A 25,461-nucleotide genomic window follows, 5' to 3' on the forward strand; every position below is an offset into this window, starting at 1 on the left:
AGGTTTCCACATAAAAGCATTGTTTTTTGAATATGCAGCAGCTATAGCACGTCTGTGGCACTGACGTGTGGATTAGTGATTGGATAGTTTTATCTATGGAACACTCAAGAAGATCTGAATATCCTCAGCACAAGGAGACCGAATTTCTCTTACCCAGTGAAATGTAGCTTTGCGTATCCCAGATCCAGACAGTGCTGGGGGACGGAACTTCGTGACCTCTAGCACTCTGCTGGGAATGTTTTCTTAATTATATATAATTAAGAAAGATGGAATAATTATATATTCCAATTCATGTCTAGCAGTCCACAATGGGTATAGTTATGGACGATGTCATCTTGGTTTGCACTTGCTAATATCCCGAAAAGCTGGCCGGCTGAACCAGCCTTAAGTGAAACCCAACGTATACAAAAGAGTAACTGAGAATCAGCAAGTAGCCCAACGTCCTCTACTTTTGTCCTTGGAGTTACTGCCTCTACTCTGGTCTGTCACTTCTTCAGTTTACTTTTTATTCTAAGACTGCTGATTCTTATAAGTGTTCTATTCTTATTCACTGTGAATACACCTTCTTTTTTAAATAGAGAAAGAAAAGTGCATTGATTTGATATGCTAAAAAAAGAAAAAGATGATCCAAAATATAGAGAACAATTAGTATGAAATAAAGAGCTTCTTTCTCAGTGGGAAAAAATAAAAACCATATTGCTGAAGTCTTTCAACATTTCATTTTTTAATTTTTCCAATAGTACACTCTTTAAAAGAAGTTAACAACTTCAATTCCAAACAGAAGGATTCAATAATGCGAATGAAAAGCTGTCATTTTCAGTGAAGCTGTTGCCTAATTACCCTGGAAAAAAGTATCCTTTTGATTGAACTGATGCAAAAATCCCTTAGAAAAGCTTCATTGTTGCCTGTAAAGAGTCTTCTTAAGGTCACTTTTACTTCTAGACCATCCCCCTTGTTTCTAGTGAAAGAGTTTTGCTTGGTAATGGCTTGTGGTTCCACAGTGTTTCGTGTATGAAAAGCGTAGACTAAGAGACACTACTGAAGTCGCTCAAATTGTAGATTCTGCCACAAAAGGAAGTCCCAACACTGAAACGTTTCCCCTTAATGTTCAGCAAGACACATGAAAAGAAAACTCAAGTCCCACTTTCATCTTTACTTTGATCACCATTTAAAATGGCGTGAAGAGGCTGCCGCACCGTCGGAAACAGAGCTCCACGGCCCCGTGTGCTTATTAAATGGCCTGCAGGTTCGGAGCGGCCGCCCCGGCCCCGGTTGCGGTCTGCAGACAGAGGCATCTGGTTGCTGCTGGGGGTCCCGGGGCCGAGCCGGGTGCTCCCCAGGGGTGTTCTCTCGGAAGCAGGGGAAGAAGCAGTGCTCCCAGACAGCAACAGAACAGCGCGCGAAACAATGCTCTCCATCCACCCAATCATTTCCTGTTCAGAGCTGGCCTTTACTGCTGGGACAAGAGGACACTCCTGTTGGCTTTCATTTTTTCCAGGCGCTTCACTAAGTGGCCGTTGCTCACCTCGAGCTCTTCTGTTTTGTCCAATGCAGAGCGAAGCTGGAAATCAAGGCAAAAGGCAGTGAGCTTGGATTCCAAGCCTACTGACAAACAAATGACGACCCAGACCCACCGAGACTCTAAAAATACACATATACCTACACGTGTGTATACGTATTTCTTTCATTCTTTTTTTTTTTTTTTTTTGCGGCACGCGGGCGTCTCACTGCTGTGGCCTCTCCCGTTGCGGAGCACAGGCTCCGGACGCGCAGGCTCAGTGGCCATAGCTCACGGGCCCAGCCGCTCCGCGGCATGTGGGATCTTCCCGGACCGGGGCACGAACCTGCGTCCCCTGCATCGGCAGGCGGACTCTCAACCACTGCGCCACCAGGGAAGCCCACGTATATTTCCTAATTTAAAAAGGAACACAAGGCACAAGATTCTGGCCTCATGAGTAACTAGGGAACCTTCCTCTTCTGAAATAGCTAGACCCCAGACAGGGCGCAGTCTTGGGGATGGTGACGGTCTCACGGAAGGTGAGGCAAATGAACAAACAAGCACTGAGCCAGACCAGCTGGAGAAGGTGATCCCCACAGCCCCGGGCAGCTGGCTGCTAGGGCTCTGCAGCCAGAAACCAAAGTGGGAATGCCTGAGGCCAGGATGACCGTGCCCGGGAACCAGGGGGGCACAGAGCCTGGGGGGCACAGAGCCTGGGGGGCACAGCAGGAGCCACATCAGCAGGGAGCTGCACGGACTGCAGGCAGTGAGGCAGAGTGGAGGTGCCCTAAGGCGGGGGTTCACAGCCCTGTGCTTGTGGAGACATGCATCATTAGAACAGAGTCTGCAGTTCTGCTTCTGATCCAAAACCCTCCAGGAGGGTGGGCGGGGTCCTGAGACAGGTTAAACGGCCCTGCCCTGCCTTTCACCAGCAGAGGCAGAAGCAGAAGCAGAAGCAGAAGCCCTTTTTGTAGAAATTTCCCCAAGTCAGGCCTGGAGTATAAATTCAAGTATATAAATTCAAATCAAGCATAATCTCATAAAACACCAAACACATGGTGGGACAAACCATTTGAGTCAACAGAAGCAATAAAAAACAGAAATAGACCCCAAAGACTGAACATGTTTCAGTCCTCAGTGTGGAAAGCAGAACAGCTGTGTATGAAATCGTTAAAGAAATAAGGATACAATCAACAAAGGAACCAAAACAAGAAACTATCAGGAATGAGAATACGAAACAAAAGGAGGTGAAATGGAAGATCTACAAAAACTGTACATTATGCAACGTTGGGAGGTAAGGAGATGGGGAACGGAAAAGACAGATGGTAGAGAAATGCAGAGGGTCCGTGAGAAGATCTGGTATCCTCTGATCAGAGTCCCAGGGGGAAGGTGGAGTCTAGGGAAGAGGAGTTACGGAAGGAGATCGTGGTTGAAAATTTTCCAAAATTTATTTAGAAAAAAGACCTCACAGATCAAAGAAACACAACATATCCCCAGCAGAACAAATAGCAGTAAAGCCACATATTAACACATTAGAGTGAAGTGTAAAAAGTCAAAGGCAAAGAGAATGGCAGAGCAGCTAGAGAGGGGTAAAAAAAAAAGGTCACCTAAAAAGAGTTAGAATGACAGATTTCTTAGCAGAAGCCGGAAGATGGTGGCATGGTAGTTGCAATCACCGTAGACAGAAAAACCACTGACAGGTGATTCTGGCCCTGAGCTCCTAATTGGCTGAACTACAATTTCCTTTACGGTGTGAGCACAGCCCTTCAGAGAGGTTTGGGCAGATGTGACAATGAATGATTCGGCCGCAGATTTCCCGGCGGTAAACCCTCCCTCTGCTTTCCCAACTAGAATAGCATTGCCCATTCTTTTCCTTGAAATAGCCTAGAAAATTTACCTCTCTTTGAAGTTTCCGTTTTTCAGCCTTAAGTTCATCTTCTATCTTTTCAGCATTTTCAGCAGCCAGTTTATAACGTGATACTTGGCTTTCTAACCTTATGACCTGAGAGGAGAGGAGAAATCATGTGTATAAGTTGATGGGCCTGTGTTCTTTCCCCGATTGCTTTACTATATTTGAGATCAAAAGGTATAACTTGATAAAATGAGAGAAAACACCATGACAATAGTTATGATCTAGCATTTGGGACTATTACATAGGTTCTAGCCACGCAAGCTATTTGTTCATATTTATGAGCAAGCCAGTACTGACACCTATCAGGGACTCATTTCCTCCCTGACCCTTGTCCCAAGTGTGGTTCCCGCCATGCAGACCCCATGACACCATCTCTCCCCGATGTGGGTCGATCCTGCAGAACCAGGCTGGTGAGGCAACGGCTCCACCAGGACCTCAGCTCCAGTCTAATCTCTCCCAGGGTTGGGGGGTGGGGAATCAGGAAAGGGAGGAGAGAGGCAAGGAACTCAAAGCGCGGGGGTGACGGAAGGCGGCTCTAGGGTGGCATCCGCGGCCAGAGACTCAGCCTGCCCTCAAAGGCGTGCTTCCGAACACGCATCGCTTTCTAGGTGCGCTTCTCATCTTCATCTCTACAAAAATTCCAAAAAGTTCCAGCCACATATACCCACAATGGAGGGGGCAAGAGTACCTGCTTGTATCTCTCCCTTCGGTTAGGACACAGTCTGTCCCAGGGCCCAGCACGCTAGAGGCATGAGCGCCCCAAATCTAGGGACCAGAGCGAGCTGCTGGGCTGGGATGGAAAGAGGGAAAATCCAGGCAAAAGGGACATCCCTGCATGAAGCGTTTTGTAATTAACCGATTTTTTTTTTTTTAAAAGAACAAACTGTCAAAAAAACCCCTAACCACATTAGGTACTTTCTGCAACTAACTTTGTCTATAAAGGATTAGTATCGATTATAACAGCCCAGATCCTAGTTATGACCTCTCCCTCCCCACGTCCTCTCCTTGTAGGAAATACACGGAGAGACTTGCTGCCTTGTTTACCCCCCTTAGGACCTTTTTTTGGTTCTAAAATTCTCTGCTTCCTTTTGTCCTCAGGCTTCAAGCCTTCCTAGCAAATAAAACTTCAGTTAATCCTCAGTCGGGCGGCCAGTGATTGCATACAAGTGTGCACGTACATTTTGTTCTAATGCAGTTATCTCTTGCTCAGATTTTGCAAGTTTAAATTTGAGGTCGCTGATCTGTCTGTTGGCATCCCCTAAAGGTTGAAAGAGAAGGAAAATCTGTTAAGCTCTTGGGCTTTGAAAATGTTAAAACAATGGTTACTGGGAACCAAGCCCTTACTTTATAATCGTCGCCCTTGAGCAAAGAAGGCAAAGAAATGGTAGGGGGAAGGGGAGAGAGATTGGGCCTGCTTTTGTCCCCGTAAGCCGCCTTCTAGTCTCCTGGCACGAAAAAATACCTTCCGATCTCCCCATACAATCGGCAGATCCAAAGACTGTATTCAGCGTGGTAAACGTGGTTTCTAGCCGCATGTCAGCTGGTGGTACCTTGGTGTATGTTTTGGGTCACCTGTTCTGTTTCTTAGGCTCAGACGGAAACATCCTTGCTCTGCCCACCTGCCCATCCTTGTTCTAGCCCACAAGGAAACATCTTTGTGCTTCTGTACTCAGGGCTTTTGGGGGGACGTTGGGAACACCGGCCGTTCCTTGCCACGACAGTTTTTCTCCTCCCGCATTAGTACGATAGAAATCGCGCATGGCAAAGGGATTTCTTCTACAGGAGGATTGACATTTACTTTGCAGATCCATCACGTGCACGTCCGTCCCGTTTTGTAAGACCCCATCTTCCGGGTGCAGACTGTCTAATCTGATATTCCTCTGTCTCTCTTCCAGCTGCCCTTTGAGTTTCTTAATCTGCAAACATCCACCAATAAAGCACGTTAATTTCTCGATTCTAAATGAGATGAGAGCCTATGAGAAAGGAAGCTGCATGTCACGTAAAAGCCCACACCCACTAAGCACAATCCGATGTTGCCTTGCAGTTATTCCGTGTGTCTCGAAGGGGCCAGAGAGACAGGGGTTCCGTAATGAAGCGGGAGAGAAATGTAGTAAGACTTTACGAGCCACCAGGAAGATGGGGGAGTTTCTCCCGTTTCATAAAGGAACAAACCCAAATAAATAAATGAAAAACCTTGTGCCAGTTAGTACTCTTCTTAGAAAGTAACAGTAGTATACAGGATGAAAATGGAATTCTATTTACTGTAACAGGCATGCATTGTTTTGTAACTCTGGGCGAGAAGTTATTTCTAAGGTTGAAGTTCCTCTCGAATTCAGGAGGAGATTTTCCGTAAAAACAGTTTTGAGTGTTTATCTACAAGTTCATAAATCAGTACACGATTCACCTTTGCTTTATTCACTCAAAAGCCAGGAAGGGCCACCTGGAGCCTTCCAGGCACAGCAGTGCTGTCCCCAACGGAACCCAAACAGGTTGCAGGTTTGCCACCTGCAGAGAGCTGGCCTCTACACAGCTTTCTTCCCTCTGAGAGAGACACACGCACACAGAGTAGCTGGAATGGCAGTTAGCAGCCGTGACTGTAGAATCTTCTGCTCTGTAATGGGGTGTCTCCCAGCCCTTGTTCTGTTAACCTCTAATCTCTGCGGACTTGTTGGAAGTCCCCCCACACACCGACAGGAACAGAGCCGACCCCCGTGACATACAAACCATCGGTGCGCGCTGCTCTAAGAAAACAAGTACAGCGTTACCATGGACATGTGTTTTTAAAAGATCACAGGCACTTCATGAGAATCCTCCCACCACATTTAGTGCCTTAACCCAGTGAAAGAAATCTTCAAATCTTGTAAAAAGCGAGGCAAATACCTTTGATTAGGCTTACGCGGGAAAATGAGAAAAATCGAGCTTCCTTAGAAAGTGATCGTGGAATAATTTAATACTGCCCTGCATATGAAAAAGACCAAGTAGGACAACTGTGTAGTATTTCTTGAGGTAGAAGAGGTCAAGGAAGGTAAACTATAGTGAAAACAACTTGGATCAGCTGTAACAAAGAAATACCTGCTGGACAGGTGTGCTGACCACTGAGGGATTACAAAACGGACTTTTACAGGCCAGCGGAAGAGGAAGGGTGTTGGAATGTCTGGGGAACACCCTTGCCTCTCAATGTTTAATCTAGGCCTTCTACATGAATCTTTATTGTAAGCAGCAATCCATGTAGCATGTACCAAACTCAGACCCTGGCCTTGAATCTTTGGGACAATCTCTCGAAATCTGATAGGATTTCTAACGTTTTACTTGGATAAGAACATTAAGAACACTGGCTGGCTTGGTAATTATTTTCAGCCACGATGCATCAGGGGTTTCCTGATGAAGCAAGAAGCTAGAATGGGAAGGTTCCCGGTTTCAGGTGCCCCGTTTTCCAGAACTCGGAAAGTAATAAAAAGATCGTTACCTGTTCCAATAAGCATTCCCGTTCATCAACGAGCTTTTTCAACCTAATATCTAAAGAAATCAGAAAGATACAGGTTTAGGTGACTCCATGGACTGCCCCTTTCAGCAGATTGCTAAACTGAAGAAGGAGCATTGGGGTTAGTGAAACTGATGATGAAGGTATTATACACGTACCACGGCGAATGAGGCCACGGACAGGACGGGGGAGGAATTCAGCCAAGGGGGGTGAACTGCATCAACCTCCCACACATGCTTGTCTCGTCAGGGCAGCATCCGGCTGCATGCAAACAGGCTAATCTTCTACTCTGGGTTAGCATGCAAGAGCTCTAGGGCCAAACCACACTGCAACACAAGATCTCACAAGGCTTCATGGTTTAACATCATTAGCAAGGTACAAACACACTGAGAATCGGGATCAAATATCACCAGCATTTTCGTTAGCCTTGACTTTCCAAGTTTCCATCCCACGAGCGTTGATCTTCCTTATTTCTCTCAAAGACTCACCAGTGTCAGAGTTCTGACTCTCCTTACGAACCCTAAGTGTCCTGAGCACATCCGGTAACCCACTTTGTTGCTATTCTTTTGAGGAAGAATGCAGTAATAACTTAGGTTTCTGTCATTCTTCCCACCCCAGATACAGAAGTTTGCATATACGTAAGCACCTAGAAATCCCCCAAACAACTCTCTGAAGGGGCGTTGAGTAATACATTCTCCAGAGTACAGAGCGGAAACCAAGACCCAGGGAGGATTTTAGGGGGAAAATCCTACACCAGTTTCAGGGCAAATCAGGATGACGTGATGGTGGTGGGTGCTCCTGTGTGCTGTGCCCTCACTGTGTGCCAGGCACTGTCCCAGCCACTCACACCACCTCCCGCGAAGCCCTCCAGGCGGGCAGTGCTGCCACGTCCCTCTTCTACAGATGAGGACCCAGGCCCAGCAGCTTTCCTAAGGCCCCAGGGCTGCACCCCTAACCCCTGCACCCACTGTTTTCCTAAACACAGCCCTCTGAGTCGGACCGGACTCCTGGCCTGAGGCTCTTCTTCCCGAGGCGGCAGTGCTCTCACACTGCCCAGGTTTTGATTAGCCGTGTGAAATGGAAATAATGCATACAAAGCGCACCTTTGTTTTCATTAAAAAAAAAATCATCTGTCCACATTCTAATCCAAGTTACGTGTTTTCGCTAATTGTTTTTCCAAACATCCTAAATTGCTATTTTAAAGGCACAATAACAACATAAATGAAAACAGAAAATGTTACGTATAAGATACATTTATAATCCTTTTGAGTTCCATTTTAATTTACATACAAACTGCTTCTGACAGATGTTTTATTCTGTCCCTTCCATAAATGCACCCAACACTGAAACAAAAATGAAAAATAAATTGAAAACCTGGCTCTCTTATTCAACATCACTTTTCATTTTATCTTGTATATTTTATATTCCTATATACAAAACCCACAGGCATCATAAGAAACACTGAATATATCAGAAAGTGATTTGAGGCTCACATATCTATTTACAATTTTATTATTATTTTTCTATTAGAAGACTTCAGATATCTTAGACAGCAAGTAAAAAAAAATATTAAAATGCAATAATAGTGCTAACAATAAAAAACAAGAGCAACCTGACCTTTAGTCTTATAGGGAAAATATGAAAAATGGAGAGAGACAAATGGAACTTTTAAGGAAGAGAAATTTTAAAGCAGAAGTGGAGAAGATTAAATAGTTTCAGGAAACTGGAAAAAAGAAAGCAGCAAAATTGTTTGACATAAAGAAAATAAGCACTGAAATAAGTCAGAGAAAGACAGACAGTATATGTTATCACTTATATGTAGAATTTGAAAAATAGAACAAACGAACGAATATAACAAAACAGAAACAGACTCACAGATGGTAACTAGTGGTTAGCAGTGGGGAGAGGGAAGGAGGGAGGGGCAAGATGGAGCAGAGGATTAAGAGGTACAAACTACCATGTAGAAAATAAATAAGCTACAGGGGTATATCGTACAGCACAGGAAATATTTATATATATTATATGTATATATTATAATAACTTTAAATACAGTGTAATCTATAAAAATATCGAACCACTATGTTATACACCTGAAACGAACATAATATTGTAAATCAACTATACTGCAATAAAAAAAATTCAAAAGAGAAATGAAAATGAGTCCTGCTTTTTTTACAGTCTTAAAAGTCAACAAGTCTAACCTGTGACGTGAACAGTGACGCATGACTGGTAATTACTGTGGTACTGATCAGGAGTGCTGCAAACCTCTACTCACTAAGCAGCCCTGCTCACCGTTGGTCTCTAACACCCAAACGATAAGCATTAAAGAAAATAAAGTCACACTGGCTCGAACTCAGAGTTTTATTTTCCACTGGGAAGTTAAAATCAATTGGCAATTGAAGTTATTTTAGTAACACTGTTAAAGGATTACATTTTTTAAAAATCTGTTTTTTATACATTAAACTCCACCACACTTTCTGGTGTGAACTTTAGAGACCCGTGAAACAAGCAACAAGAAAGGTGGCGAGGCCATACAGTCACAGGGGCAGCAAGCCAGCCCCAGGAGCCCCAGCCCCGCTCCAGAGGGGCTTGCGTGTTGTGACCGCGTCTGTCCCGGCTGCGAAGGTCAACCACCAGCAACAACCATGGTCACTCAGCACTCACTCTCCCGTGCTTTACTGGGTCTGATCCACACCGCCACTCTCAAAGGCAGGTTCTAACCCCAATTTCAGAGAGTACAGTGAGACACGGTCAGGGTAAGTAGCTTACTCATAATAATATATTTTCAGGAGGATAATTTTCATTCTGTGGATTAATTTCACCCAATCCTGGGCCTCAGGCCTCCTCTCCCCGTTGCAGAGAAAGTCGCCTCCCTCCATATTCGCAAAGCTAATGATCAGAAGATTGACATCTCAAGAAATCCACTGAGTGTGGTCCTTTCTCTGCTCCCTCCTTGCACTGACTTAATTTGATTATAATCCATGTGGTCAGTTTTCAACTTCCCCAGGGCTAGCCTCCCATGCCAGGATCGCCCCTGCTTCCGGTAAAAGGCAGAACAGGGACAGGCTGCTCAAGAGGTCTGTACAGATGGCAACTCCCTACAGCAGCTGCTGCTTCAGGTCAGCCGAACAGCTGAAGCCTTTCATGTCTCCAAAAATTCGTTCGTCTTTGATGTAAGAGGGGCAGAGAGGGTGAAAGGGAGAGAGCGAAAGGGTTTTTCTCCTGAAAGACTGTCCTCCCTGTATGAGGTCAGCACACTGGATACGCACATATTCTGAACGGAGCACGCTCACACGCCCCTGCCTTTCCTTCTGGAGGCCGGACACTTGGAATGAATCTTACTGTTGTGTTCCCTTGTTTCGATGGCCATGGTGGCATGTCATACAAGGCGGTCTCCTAGAAAAGGAATCTTATCAATGGAAAACAGGAACCCTAAACTGTCTAAACACCCAGAAGCAGCATTCCAGAGTCCTAGTGACAGTGGAAATTTAAATGTTCAGGTCATTAGGTCTTCCATTAATTGGAAATACTCAATGTGATACAAAGTAGTCAATGCAAGATATCCCATTCTTAAACACTCTTTTCAAAAATTTTACTGCTTCTCAACCTTTGTATGTTATAAAATAGCCTGTAATTCAAAATTCTCAGTTACCTTCCCCTATGTTTTACAGAAACTCATAGTTATACTTACATACTTTGGAAGGAAGATTAACATTTTACATACAGTAGCCATGCTCTGGTTTGGGGTTGAAAAATACCCCAGCTTTTTGATTTAAAGTATCAGTGATCGATGCTTTTCTCTGTCCTGCATTATAGTGAAACCTCAGTGGTCCAGGTTCCTCTGGGGCTGGGGCTAACAGGTCACCATTTGATTCTTTTCTGAGTCTGAATTGTTTGACATTGCGATCTTTCCAAATTGCCTTATGTACTTCCACGCCTTCCTACACTGAATATACCAAAGGTAACCATTTCTTGATAATTCAGGGGCCTTCACGCGCACATTAATTACTGTGTGGGGCCGTAATATCACCTCGCCCTCGGAGCAGAGTAACTGGTGTGCATAATGAAGGCTCTTAGATTATCAGGGATGGTTTGGTTCTTCAGAATCCTTATCTTCCTTTTTGCTGACTTTCCAATTCTCTGTTGCTTCCACTAGAGGTTGGGTCCTATGTGCTTGTTCATGGGCAGAGCACCTTCCATATAGGAAGTGATCTTACATGTTTATTGATTAAATGAGGGGTGAACACTTGAGACTGCTGGCTGGCTGGCTGGAGGGATGGGAAGCCTATAGTAATGCCCTTAAATGTGCTGTTGAAGAACATGGGAAAGAAAGGAAAGAAGTTAAAATGGTTTGGTGATCTCACCACTGAGTGAGCTTGGCTGTTGAATCACTTCCCCAGAGGCCTTTAACAGTAGGAAGGAGAGCTGTTCCCAATGTACCTTCCGGTATGAACGCAGCTTTGCTGAAGTTATAGATACCAACTCTAAAGTCCTTTGCAGCCCTTGGACTTGATTCTCTAGCAAGCCCCATGGTTTTCTATTTATATGGCACAAGTGGAGAGAACTGATCAGTCCCATTATCCTCTGCTTCAGGACACTTATGCAGAAATAGTCAATGTTTATTTGAAATTCTCATCATCCTCTTCGAAACATTCTAATAAGCATTGGCACCTGTAAGCAACGCAACAAGATGGAGACCTTTCTCAAGTGGGCTCTTCATCACAACCACAGACCACAGGAGATTCTACGAGGAAAGATCTTACTCAAGGAGGGTCCAACACTAGTCCCAGTCTAGACGCCGGGAGAGAAGCTCTTCACTACTGACAATGGATATTACGCATGAGTCCTCCACAGAACCCCAGTTGGGAACTAGCAACCCAGAAGTAGATAAAAGTAGATTAAAGATGATATGATGTAGCCACAGTCAGAATTCAAGTAGCACAAGAGTGATCACAGGCTTGTAAAATTATAAAATGTTTTTATTTCAAATTTTGTTGAGGTGTTGGTCATTTTTGCGCTCAGTTATATCCTGTAACAATAATACGAAGTCATATGATCTCATAAAGTGTCAACAGCATTCGAACTGTACATTCCCCTGTAATTTTAATATTCTATAATGGATTTTTATTTAACTTTACAATTATTTTTAAAATGTTTCTTTATATAGAAAATATATATCTTGTTCAGGAAGATCAAAAGAAGAAATTTCTGGTAAGAATACACTGAAAAACAACAAATGAAAATATTTATACCAGATACCAAGCGATTCGACTATTTAAAATATCCCGTTAGAGTCTCATCAGAAGTTTGCACAAGAATCGCATCTTTTTGTCTTGTTCTACTGAATAATGATTAGACAAATAGAAAGAGAAGTAATTTTAAGGTTAAAAACATAAATTTTAGAAATGATTCTCCCTAGCCAAATACTGCAGTAGGAAATGCAATTACAACATGTATCTCTTCCAGAAAAGAATTAAAAAAAAAAAAAAGAAGTCTTTGCATAAAATGACTTTGGTACATAATTGTCATGAAGTCAAAATCTCCTACAAAATAAATTCAGTTATCCTCAAGAATGAGATCGAAAAGTATTGGTCTGAGATAAAATACTTATATGAGGTAAAGGCAAGTAAGCTATCCCTAGTGCTGTAAGATGTTTATTTGCTATCCCTAACATGATTGATTATTGTCCTAACATGCAAATCTCATCACTCAGTGACCTATGTGCTGTCTGGCCGTTTATGTACTTTTTAAATAAAATACCATACAGGTTATACTATACATATCAAGATCAAATATGAAAGCACATACATTTAAATGAGACACCTGAATTTAAATCATACTCATAATGCGGAAATCTCAGGAGACTATTTGGTCGCTTCAATTAGATGTTGATACATTTGGTCAAGAATATGCACATTCATATCAGCTTAAGGCCAAAGCTAAATATTTTGATGCTGATTTTAAGCAGAAATAAAACAGTGTACATTATCGTTTGATGCTCTCGGAACGCTCTCCATTAGAACTAACTCCAATAAGAGAAGTGTCCTTCTCATCTGGGTGATAACCTTAGTGATGAAATAGAAATCTACAGGTAACAGTCTACAGCTTCAAGGATTAGATAACTTGGTGGATTGGCATTCGGTGCGTCTATACCAATCTAGAACATTTTCTGTGTCTCACCGGTGGAGTCTCTCACAGTTGGACTTGCTGTGCAGTCCTGGTCCCCCCCTAAGACCCCGCCTCAACCTACGACAAGGCACAGTCCTCTTTGTTTCTGCCCTTCCCGTGTCCACCTGTCATCTCTTCCTTGCTTTCTGAATTAAAGTCCCCCACCTCGCCTGCTGGTGCCACGTCATCATTTTCTAGACTAACGCTGTCTGAAACCTTCCTGACTGTGTGGCCTCGATTTTCCGATGTCACATGCTCTCCTGTGCCTTTTGTTCGACAGGCATCGTTAATGTCCTTCGAGGGACCTTCATGTTGGAGCAGGGCGCTGCCTGGCACTTCCTCATTGTCTGGACCTGGAGGACGGCTGGGAGCGGTGCCGTCTTCCTCAGCATCATCTTTTCTAGCCCCTTCCTCTAATTCTTTATTACTGGCACTGGTGCCTGATGACTGAACTGTATTATCTTCAAAATCCAACGTGTCTCCATCAGCTACTGCTTTCCTTGTCTTAGTGTTTACGCCATGATCGTCTTGCTGAAGTCCTCCATCCAACTCAGTTTTAGGATTTTCTGGACCATCGGCGTTTTCACTGCTTCCTGCCGCGGCGACCTGTTTTGGGTTTTTAGTGACCTCATTTTGCGCGTCCACAACTGGCTTTTTGTCAGTAAGTTCGACCTGCTCTTCGTTCACTTCACTTAAATCTGGGTTTTGAAATGTTAACTCTTTCTGAACCTCTTTGGTTTCTACAGGCGCTGGGGATTTTTTCTTCTTGTTTTTCTTTTTCTTGTTCTTCGTTTTCTTGGGCGACGAATCCGGTGCCTCTCCCTGTTGGTCGTTCTTTTCCTCGTCGGGCTCTTTCACATCTAGGGATTCGCTTTCGGCATCTACCGTACTTGGACCTGTCACCTCCTGAGGGCTGCTTCTGGCTTCTGGAGAACAAGGAATGGCTTGGACTTCCAGCTTGATGGGTTTCTCGTCCCTTAATTTTCTTCCGTTACCCTCCCCTTCATTGTTCTCTCCACCTACCTCTGTGCTCTGAATCGGGACCTCCTTGGACTCAGCTACTTCCTGGTTGGTGAGTTCTTTCTCTGAATCATGCCCTGAGCTTGGGTCCAAGCCTTCCGGAGCATCTACCTCACACTTTTCACGGTGACTCACTGTGTCATCGATACCCCTTGGAGGACTTGAGGCTACTGTGCCCACCTGCTCCCCCAACCCAGTGAGCTCTGCCTCCGGCACAGCCTCTGTGGGGTTCCCACTCTGCTCCCCAGTGTCTGCACTGCTCTCCCTTCCACATTCCTGACGTGGTCCTACGCTAATCTCTTCCACGTTGGTTTCAAAATCTTCCTGTTTTTCTTTTTCCCACTCTTCTGCAGGTTCTTTACTTTGGTTTTTGGTATCCGAGGCATTACTGCCACGCTGCCCAATCCCAGGACCTGGGATTTCACCATCTAGTTCACTGTTTATGACCTCACTTGACTCAACCTGCTGTGTGCTTTCGAAGAAGGAAGTGTTCTCCAGAATCTGGCTTTGAACCTGTTCCTCGTTCCCAGAATTTACTAACGTTCCTGGGGAGGGGGCACTGTCTTCAGAGGCTTTCTGGTCCTCGGCACTGTCACCAGGATGTAACACCTCTGTGTCCACACAGTCCTCTCCTGGGTCCTCTTTGTGCTGTCTCTGCTCAGTGTTCTGCAAGATCTCTCTTTTCCCCTCATTCTCCACCATTTCATCTTTCACCTCCACTTCATTGGCTCTTCCTAAAAGACCATTGAGAAAATTGAAGGGACCCCATGACGTGGTTGACCACACAACATACATTACAATGTAAACACATGTTCTCTTTCCCAGCCAACCCCGCTCCTAAGAGAGAGAGCCATCAGAGAAGCGCACGGACAGAAGCCTTTGCCAGTTCTGTGCGGCAAAGCAGCCATCGCGTTAGCAAATGTTGGATCAGCGGAGGCCACTGCCGCCACGTCAAAGGCAAGAGCGGCTGCTGGTGCCACCTGGGGTGAACTGACTTTCAAAGGTGAAGTTAAGTTTTAACAAATAAGAAAGAGCTCTGGATCAGGCAGCCACACTCTCCAAGATGAGGGGATTCAGAAGGACGGAAGGTTCGTGGTCCCCATTCTCATTTCTGGATGCACACGGGGACCACTCCTACTTTTCCAGCTGTCAAACTGCACTGAATATCACGCAGCTCTGAGAGCAGCTTTCAAATAATTTTTAAAAGAAACATTCAGGGCTTCCCTGGTGGCGCAGGGGTTGAGAGTCCGCCTGCCGATGCAGGGGACGCGGGTTTGTGCCCCGGTCCGGGAAGATCCCACATGCTGCGGAGCGGCTGGGCCCGTGAGCCATGGCCACTGAGCCTGCGCGTCCGGAGGCTGTGCTCCGCAACGGGAGAGGCCACAACAGTGAGAGGCCCGCGTACCGCAAAAAAAAAAAAAAACAAAAACCAAAACACACGAAGACCACTTACAAAACTGACGTTTCTAGTCCTTTAAGTGTTCATTACACAACAGTTATCAAGGATTTATAAGATGTATATTTGAACAAGAGCAGCATGATAAATTCTAGCTGCTCAGGTAGGGAACATAAAGGTAGGATGGACATTCATCAGTTTATCTTCCCTCAGCAACTCTGACACAATGAAAAGAGCTGTGTTTCTTGAATAGTCATCAGGGTAATGAGGCACCTTCCCGGAAAGCCAGTTCTGGGAAGCTGGGGCCTACAGGTTTCTTCATGTCCATGAAGAACCTTCCAAGTGGAAACTACAGCCTTGGTCCCTGACCTTATCTCAGCCTCACTGTGAAAAGCTGGAAATGGTTGTGAGCGAGGCCTTATTTGCTGGCTACAACTTCAGGCGGCCCACCACATGCAGAAGGTTTATCCCAAAGCCAAGTATATTACGACAAATATTAACTGGTGAATCTTTTCAGATATTTGAAAACTGTGTAAAATATTCCTACAATATATTGGGTTTCCCAATTTACATTCTTTCAGAAGCAAAAATGTGACATACAAAGGAACATCACCTCTGACAAAGGGGCGGACGTTTTCAGACTCTTGCTGGTAGGGAAAGCCCTCCGCAATGACCGCACTCACCACCCAGGGCTCCCCGTCCATCTCACCTACACCCAGGGCTACTTGTCCATCTGCTGTCCACAGGCCCTTCAGACTCTCAAAACGCTTAATGGTGCACAGGATCTGCAGCACTGGCTTGCAAATACAGTCAACTAACTTACTTTACGGTTCTGCTATTCTGATCTTTTGACAATTCTGTAACAGAACAAGTCACAACGCCGTGTCTGGCACATAACTGAAGAAAAACAAATACAACAGAACCATCAACACGGTCACTTAATTTTGAGATTATTTTCCTTGTATTCACAGCTGGCAGCTCTGAGAAGCAAAAGAAACGTAGTCTTAAGCCATCGGTGGTGAGCACTGAACAGAGGTACATGCCGGACAACACACGTGGGTGATGGCATCGTTTGACAGGAAGTTCCCATGAAGTGACAGAACGAAGGGCATGCTGGGTGATTGTTAATCGATCAGTGATGATTATGTCAACTCTACCAATGCATGGAAGGTGAACCAGTGCTGACTGGAAGACACGAGGATCACAGGAAAACAAGTACTTACCTAGCGTCCCATCCCCTGTTGCCTTGAGGGCATTTAACTCTTCCTTTGTCATCTTTGTAGAACCTCGGTAGCCAACATTATTTAGAGGGTCTGAAGTCTCTCCATTGGTAGCTACTTCTGAATTTAGGATTATTCCATGTTTCTGGGAATAAAAACAGGCTCATCGTAATACTCACTAAGTGATATTAGGTTAAACTTTCTTTTATAAATAATAATTAAAAAAACCCCTATTTTTCCCTAAGCAGAGGAAAACTCTACAGAGACAGAGGAGCGCTAGGCTGCACCCCTGCAAATATTCTATCAACACACACTGATCTGGGATGTCTTCCTGCAAGGGTCCTTCCTTACATGTTCCCATCCACGTCTTAGTGTGCTGGTGACAAAACACCTTCCTTGGGCATCCTCTTTCACTGCAGGCTGCCAGGAAGCAGAGCATCGAGCAAACCACTATAGAGTGGTCTTCACCTCTAAAACCCCGGCTGCGTTCTTTAAAAGGATAGAGATAAAGAAATATGTACGTGTTCTGAGAGGAATGATCAAACTTGGATGGAAGGTTTGTGACATTCGAAAGAAATACAATTCGTGCTCACTACACAGCAAAACACTTTAAACCTGGCGACGCTTCAGAACGCCAGGATGCCCCCCTCACCCGGGATCACCCCCTCCCTTACCCGCTCCTGCCACCCATAGCTCTTTCTCTTCTGCTTGGAGGAATTCCCAACCCTGTACTCACACCCTGGCTAGAAGCAGCCCTGCGAATGTGAGCTCTAAGCCTGTTCCCTGCTGGCTTACTGCTCTGGCCTTGACCCTTCATTATAAGTAGCTGACGTGGATGTTTCCATTGGCGATACACGCGCCAGCCCGTGGCCGTACCTCCTAGACTCAACACCACCTTCTACGGTGTCGAGAGTCCACCCAGAGCTCTGACCCCCGCTGCTGCCTGTTGGTTTATTTTACTCAGTTTCCAGCCAGCAGCTGAAGACCCCTTGACATGGCCCAGACAGAACTTTCCTACCATCCACGGGGTCTCCAAGTCTAACTAGCGTCAGCCACGCCACTGTCCAGCTACAGAGGTCCTTAGGTTCGAGACTTTAATATAAGAAAGAAATACACTCTCTAACTTGGAGTAATGTCCTGGAGAATTTACTGGTGAGTTTGAGAAAAAATTTAGACAGCCTATCAAAAAAATTCTTGGAAATCAGAGTTGCTTCCAAGATCAGATATGCCTATAAACATCTAAAGACAATAGGCACACCCCCCGGAATCTACACTGACTTCACATGTCTCTTTGGGGGTCAGTTAACCCACGATTTGATTTTATTAACAGAACTAAAATCAACGACATAAAATCAATGAACACCACTATCCACACACATTCATCCTTGAGAATCCTGGAATTTGCTGTTGTCGCCTGGATTTTTAAAAACTGTACTTTGGCTTCATACCTTTAATTCCTCTTTCAGCACGACTACTTCTTCTCTAAGATCGTCTCGTTCACTCCTTATGGAATCAAAGAACTCTTTCTGCCTCTCTAATGCCTGAGTGTGTAGTGGAGCAAAGAGAGAGAAGATTCGCACAGGTGAGCAGACGACTTCAGAAGCAGGACTAGGAAGGAGGCTTCTACTATGTAAAAGGCTAACACCGGCAGGGCATTCGATAGACTATGCTTAAAGATACAAACACAATGCAGTGTTAAGCTCTGCACTCAGTTTACGCCAGCCAAGAAACGTCACTGTGCATGCTCCCTGAGAGACGTTAACGTTCTGAAGGATGCTCTCTGCTTTACACCCTCTCCCGGCTTAGTCTGCAGTTTCACGGCATAGTTGGAGAAGGAACAGAAGCCATGCACCCATTTAAATGAGGGATAAATAAAGGAAAAGAAGAAACGTTTACAAACCCCCAGTGACAACTATTTTAGTCATTTAGACTGTTTTTGTACGTTGATTCTCGGTGTTTGTTGTCACAGATGAACGTAAAGTGGTCCTGAGGCAAACACAACGCACACACAGACATGCACACGAGATCTTAAATAAGCGTCGGTGAGCGTATCAGAGTGAAGGCAAGGTGCAGCTGCACGCTGTAAAGGCGCTGACGTTCGCTTCAACACCTAGAGATTGCTATCAGAGCCGTGGGGAGTGAGTCGCCGTGTTTGGGAAGCCATTTGGCATCGCGGAGCACAGCTGCCACTTTAGTAAGCGTGTTCTTTGCTCCCTACTCGTCACTCCTAAATGCAGATGGGCTGCCTCTTCTTTCCCTGTGGAGCGAGAGGGGCTGACATCTCCCTGGGGAGGCTCAAGGTGGGGATGCGTGAGGCACAGCACCTGCCACCTTGCAGCTTCCTCGAAGCCCTTGGAGAAAAAGCCCAGGCAACACGGGACAGGGAATTCCAGGAGGTCTGAGCCTCCACGCGTGGACCCGCCCAGCAGGCTCCTCACTCCTCTGATCTCTGTGCCGCCGGCTGCTCACAGGCAGGCAGGGAGCCCGGGAATGCTGACCAAAGGAGAATCTCCACATTGGAAGTCCACTTCCAATGTGGAGTTAATGTCAATTTGGGTAAGTTCATGTAGTCTCTCTTTTATTCGTTTTGTGTCCCACGGGGGTCACATGCAAACTCATACAAGCCTTTTTGCAAACCAAAGATTCTGAAAGCATTCAATTTGCTAAGCAGACTGCCCACTTGAACCGATTTCAAAGACTTGAGAATCCTACCCCTATCTTTTTGTCTTTCCATTCTATTGTTTCCTGAAGATCAGAAATCTCCCTGATATAACTCGCCTGTTTCTGCTGTAGCTGTCGGATTTCCTGAAGAATAGGAACAGATAGAAAGAAAGCAGATACAGGGTTAAACGGGAAGCAACTCTGCAGTGTAGACAACCCCTGAGCCAGCAAGCGCCCTTGGAGGTCCCGGCACCATTTTTTCTCACTGATCCCGAGTTCGTTCTCAGGATGCAGGGATTTTATCCTTGTCCTTTTCCCCAGCTCCAAGAGTAGGAAGAAAACCAGCTGGAGTGAACTTCTCACTTACAGGCACTAGAGTTCTAACCAAACTAAAAAAGTAAAAAGTCAAGTCTGTATTAGTTTCTTTTTGTCGCTGTAACAAATTACCACAAATTCAGTGGCTTAGAACAACACAAACTTATTTTCTTACAGTTCTGGCGCTCAGAAGTTCAAAATGAGTCTTGTGGTGTCCCCAAGGCATGGGCAGGCCTGGGCTCTTTTCTGGAGGCTTGGGGCAGGGGAGAATCTATTTCCGCCATTTTTTAGTTCCTAGATGTGCCCACAGTCCTTGGTCTGTGGCCCCTTCCTCACGTGGCTCTGACCTCTGCCCCCGTGGTCACATCTCCTATGCTGCCTTTGACTTTCCTGCCTCCTTCTTGCAAGGACCCTTTGGATCACTCTGGGTCCATACAGATGATACAGGATAATCTCCCATCACAAGGTCCTTAACTTAATCACATCTGCAAAGTTCCTTTGTCTGAGTAAGGTGACATAGTCACAGTTCCAGGGATTAGGACATGGGCATCTTGGGGGGCATTATTCGGTCTGCCACACCTCCTCAAACAAACACAAAACCACCAAAGAATGAGAATCTTCACTAATAAAAGGAACTGTCTCCTCAAACGAGGCATAGAGAATTCGCCTAAACTCAATTTTCAAGAAAACTGGTGGCTTTAGTAATGACCCAGCAAGATGCTCGTAAGTCACACACAAAGAGAGAAAAAGAACAGAAAAGAAAAACAGGAAAAACTACTCACCTCAAGCATTTCTTCTCTTTGCTTCAGGGCCTCTTTCACCTCAGCAAACTGAAACTGGAGGATACTGTGGGCATGCTTTTCCCTTTCAAATTCCTATAAAGGAGGAGAAGAACGTTCAAGTTCAAGTGGAATCACATTTTTCTGTCACTCTAGTTCACGTTCTTATGATTTACCTTTACCTGGAACAAATTACCTGTTACCATGTCATCACAGTTTTCAAGGCCTTTTTAAAAAATAAATTTATTTATTTTTTTTGTTTTTATTTTTGGCTGTGCTGGGTCTTCGTTGCTGCGCACGGGCTTTCTCTAGTTGTGGCGAGCAGGGGCTACTCTTCGTTGCGGTGCGCCGGTTTCTCATCGTGGTGGCTTCTCTTGTTGCAGAGCACGGGCTCTAGGTGCGCAGGCTCAGTAGTTGTGGCACAGGGGCTCAGTAGTCGTGGCTCGCGGGCTGTAGAGCGCAGGCTCAGTAGTTGTGGCGCACGGGCTTAGTTGCTCTGCTACATGTGGGATCTTCCCGGCCCAGGGCTCAAACCTGTGTCCCCTGCATTGGCAGGCAGATTCTTAACCACTGTGCCACCAGGGAAGCCCTCAAGGCCTTTTTAACAACATGAACCAGTTTCTCTGGATTTTCTAGAAGACAACCCTACGATCTACTGTAAAATTAACCTGAGGACAAACATATGGACACCAAGGGGGGAAAGGGGCGGGGGTGTGTGTGGTGTGGGATGAACTGGGAGGTTGGGATTGACATGTATACACTAATATGTATAAAATGGATGACTAATAAGAAACTGCTGTATAAAAAAATAAATAAAATAAAATTCAAAAATTCAAAAAAAAAATTAACCTGAGGAGTTGGCACAGCTGACAGTATGACCCGATTTCTTTACAGGTAAGCCGTGCCCTGGGAAGGCCCCCAAGCTGTCTGCTGAAGGCCTGGAGGAGGCAGCTTTGCAAAAGAGTGGTAATAAAATCATCCCTGAGTCTGAAATATGCCAATGAATACTCTTTGGGGCAAAAAGGGATGGTCTACCTTGGCAAGTTTATCTCACTAACAGTGGGCGGCCAGCTCTGTACCTCACAGACAAAACAGAAACAGGCGGGGGAAGCAAAGCCCTTGTCAGCACAAAGCCGCTCCCCCAGTCCAACCCTTCCCTGCACGAGACTCATCCCTGCAACCGGGCAACACGCTCCTCTCGTCTCCCACTCAGCACAGCACAGCGGCGCAGTCCCTGACGATGGTGTGGTACCCACCTAGCTGCCAGCAGTTTAGGGAACAGCAGGGAACACCTTCCCTCAATTCGTTACCAGTTATTTTAGAAGGGATTTGACCTTCGCTCATCCTGGCATCATGTGCTCACCCACTTTCTGAAGTCTGGGGGTGACTGGATCCTCCTAGCTGTGACAAAGACATGTCTGTCGGGCTTTGCTTCGCCCATGGGCTCTACCTTGGGTCAACATTCCAGGATCACCCCATTTCTCTGGAATTAGATTTGGGGCTTCTTGGTCTACTTCCTGATGCCTAAATGAGGGCATTCTAGGGGTAATTTAGAAGGCATTACAGTACTGTTCCACCCAAGTGGGTTCAGAATACGCTCTCTGCTCCTAAATTATGAATTAGTTTCAAAGAAAGCTTTCATGACATCAGGTCTCATGAAAAGTTTCTCCTTTGTTTCAGAGTTCAGTTACCAGGAACTTCATGGACAAAATTCTTCTTTAGCTTCTAACTCAACTACAGTAGTGAAAGAAGGAGGCCCCTGAGTTGTCATGGTATTTGGCTTCAACCCTTGGGATTTAGAGGATCTAGCTAGTTAGGAAAAAAAAAGATAATGACACTCACAAATTAAATTTTCTATTTATCTCAGCAACTCTGAAAAACTGGATAATATTCTAGGATTTGAAAAACCAGCTAATTCCTTAAAATATGAAAAACAAGTATGTCTTGCTGTCTCACAAAGAACAGCGAAGCCCAGCCTTCACCAAATCAGCCTACTGTCATTAATTTCAACATATGCTCACGCTTTTTGTTGATAACATAAGTTAACATATTAATTCCAGTGGTTCTTCATGAAAGCCCAAATAAGATTCTACCCTTTTCTGAGGTTAATGAAGGTTTTTAATTCTCAAGTGGAGGAACCATGTCTTTTCCCAATCAGCAGAAAACAAATGAATATAATTTTCTTAAAATCCTTGATACTTGCAACTATTTCTCTCTAGTGTTGAGATAACAAAGTAAGAATGAAGAAATGTATATTAACAGGAAAATCTTGAAGGCTCTAATTGTGCTTTGTCCAAGCATGCTGGGTCTTTCATGGGCAGGTTTTTTCATGGTTATGATTTCACCTTATATGCAAAACACACAAATGTCCTCCTAGTAAAATTGTCTCTAGTTTACATATTGAAATTGTGCATACCAACACTGCAAGTCCCTCAGCAAAGAGCATGGTATTCTTATATGTTTGGGCTTCCAGGGCAAGTGGAGAACTATTGTTTTTAAAAAAAACACACACACGCAAATATATACATACACACGTATAATGTGTAGATACCATATACCAAATATATATACATACACACACACACATATTCTACCATTCTTACCTATACCGTAGGTATATCCTCCCATCCTTATACATACCATTTATATATATAGTCTACAATAATTACATATACCATTTATATACATATGCCTGTGTATATATATATTCTCCCATTCTTATACATACCATTTACTTGTATATTCTCCCATTCTTACATATATCATTTATATATATATTCTACCATCCTTACATACACCATTTATATATCTATATATTCTCCCGTCCGTAATTACATATAGCGTTTACATATATATACACTCCACCCTTCTTTCTCGCACTAGCACATACTTTGGTTTTCTCCTCGTACTGCCGCCTGGACTCAGCCAGCTGCTCTTCAAGCTCCAGCATCATGTCCTTTAGCGTATCGACCTGGTACATAAAGTTTGTCTTCTCATTGTCTAGCTGAGCGTTGGAAACCATGGCCTTCTTATATTTTTCTTCAACTTCTGCTAGTGAGTCCTGCAGAAAATAGGTCATGTTTTCGAAATTGTAGTAAGGAAACAGAAACACAGATTAGTTCAGTATTTTTAACAAAACCTCCAAAAACGCAGCCCTAAATTTAGACTTTATTTCTGGGAGCAAATGAATCAGAAGAAACACATGGCAATTTGAAATGCCCCCAAAGTCTCCCTTTTCAATTTGTTCCGATTCTCATGACTCAGGAAATTAGTTATTAACTGTGTGTAGGGGTGAAGATAACTTACAGTCATCAGGACAAGGGGGACGCTGGGTGGAAGGGGCTCCGGTCACAGAGGCAGCAGAGCCCTGGCTGTGGGAATCTGATTCTGTAGCCCGCTGTACAGGTGTCTGAAGTAACCACTCAAGACACGTGACCAGAACCTGGGACAGAGCCAGTGCTGGGGAGGGGGAGTAGAACACCTGCCGCCAGCGGCCCACTGTCCCCACTGGGGCTTATGAACCAGGAAAGGCTTAAGTGGAAGTTCACATGTTCAACCCATAGGAAAACTCAACAAGGTACACAGGCCTCACTGGGTAGGTCCCGGAGAGACAAAGCTCATTCCTTTGAAAAGACAACCAGGGAAAGAGGCCTGCAAAGTGAACATGCCCCCCTCAACCCCGGGGCTCCCACACCGGCAGGGCAGGCCCCAGGGGACAGCAGCGTGTGGACCCCGAAGCACAGACCAGCGGGAGACGACTCTGGGAGAACACAGAGCAGCATCCCAGGTGCAAAGGACCCTGAGCTACAGAAAGGCGGGCACTGGCGGGTCGGGCGTGTGCCAGCTGCTACCAGGAGGCTCTGCGGAGACCAGCGCTGCTCTCGCCTGCACTTGCAAACCAGGGCAAGGATTTCAGGTGGGACCAGTGATTCCTGCGCTGCTTCCATGGCTCTCTTTCCAACTCCGGTAGGAGTTGAAAGCCAGAATCTTAATTTTCCCCCCTTTTTAAAGAGCGGTGACAAATAGGAAACTGATTAATTAGTCATGTGATTTGGCGCCCCTGGGATACCGAACTCAGACTGGTTTGGGGGTACTTTCTCAGGAGCTGAAAAGGAAGGAACAGAGTTACCATCTCTTGCTAGACTCCTGAGCTGCCCGAGCTGCCCGGTGAAGCCAGAGAATAAAGTCCCTGATGCCCCACCTCACTTCACGGAGCCTGGCAACTCAACTTCCTGGTCGGCACAATGCAGTAATGCCACTTGCTACGAGTACCGTGTCATTTACTCAAATAAAACCGAGAAGACACACATTCAGACACTGCTTCCATTAGCAAAATGGCACAGTATGCAAATAATTTGTGTGTTTCAAAAGCACAGCAACAGAACTTCCTTATCGGGAGACATCAGGTGTTTTGAGAAGCAAATTAAGTTGAAGCCCTCCTTGTATGTAAGGACTGCGGAAAGTGAAGAAAACCAAAAACGCTTCTTCAAGTGTAGGGTCTGCTTCTGTGGGAAATGAGAAACTGGTTTTAAGCCAGGTGTGGTGGGGAGGTGAGTCCAAGACATGCACCAGGAAACATGTTAGTAACATTTGCTAATGAGGAGTTACAATTTTCGAGCCTTGGTTTCAAAGCTGCCTTAGGGAAAACCCTGAGCACGCGCACCCGTGCTACTAGCATTCCTGCCACTTTGAGGTCTACAGTCTGCGGCCTCTTCAGAGCGAGCATGCAGTCTGAATGTCTTCTGTAGGATTTTTTAAAGTTAAGCTGGGTTAATATCGTGAGTCCACACTTCCGTAAGCCGGTACCTTCATCTCCTTCAATCCCTGCATGTATTTGCCTTCTACATCCTGAATCTGGTCCTTTAACTCATTGAGCTCCTGGGGGAAATGGCAAAAAAGGCAAATGATGTTAAAGGGAAAAATGGACAGAGACCACAAGGAAGGAGAGGCGATTCTCTGATTCTTTTCTACTTCTGGGCGGTTTCCTTATTTGAGTAGTTGGAGCAGCGAT

The 25,461-nt window shown here is 45.0% G+C and overlaps 1 protein-coding gene across 17 annotated transcripts in view; it reads right to left on the bottom strand.

The window, feature by feature from the left end:
- Nucleotides 1-738: 738 nt before the first annotated feature.
- Nucleotides 739-25,461, bottom strand: part of LRRFIP1 (LRR binding FLII interacting protein 1) — a 142,103-nt gene continuing 117,380 nt past the window's right edge. For 9 of the 17 annotated variants that reach the window (XM_082657630.1, XM_082657644.1, XM_082657642.1 and 6 more), the window contains 7 exons: nt 25,257-25,328; nt 23,341-23,511; nt 20,454-20,546; nt 19,408-19,500; nt 18,144-18,236; nt 16,699-16,840; nt 11,850-14,813 (listed from right to left, as the gene is read on the bottom strand). In XM_082657630.1, the coding sequence (XP_082513756.1) occupies nt 13,138-14,813; nt 16,699-16,840; nt 18,144-18,236; nt 19,408-19,500; nt 20,454-20,546; nt 23,341-23,511; nt 25,257-25,328 (2,340 nt within the window). In that variant the 3' untranslated portion in view covers nt 11,850-13,137. Of the gene's footprint in view, nt 1,562-3,395; nt 3,501-4,588; nt 4,669-5,208; nt 5,327-6,876; nt 6,927-11,849; nt 14,814-16,698; nt 16,841-18,143; nt 18,237-19,407; nt 19,501-20,453; nt 20,547-23,340; nt 23,512-25,256; nt 25,329-25,461 lie in introns of those variants that run through there. The other 8 variants (XM_082657633.1, XM_082657636.1, XM_082657629.1 and 5 more) reach the window with 6 other exon arrangements.

This window comes from Grampus griseus (genome assembly GCF_964374135.1).
Source record: "Grampus griseus genome assembly, chromosome: 7".
Taxonomy (NCBI): Eukaryota; Metazoa; Chordata; class Mammalia; order Artiodactyla; family Delphinidae; genus Grampus; species Grampus griseus.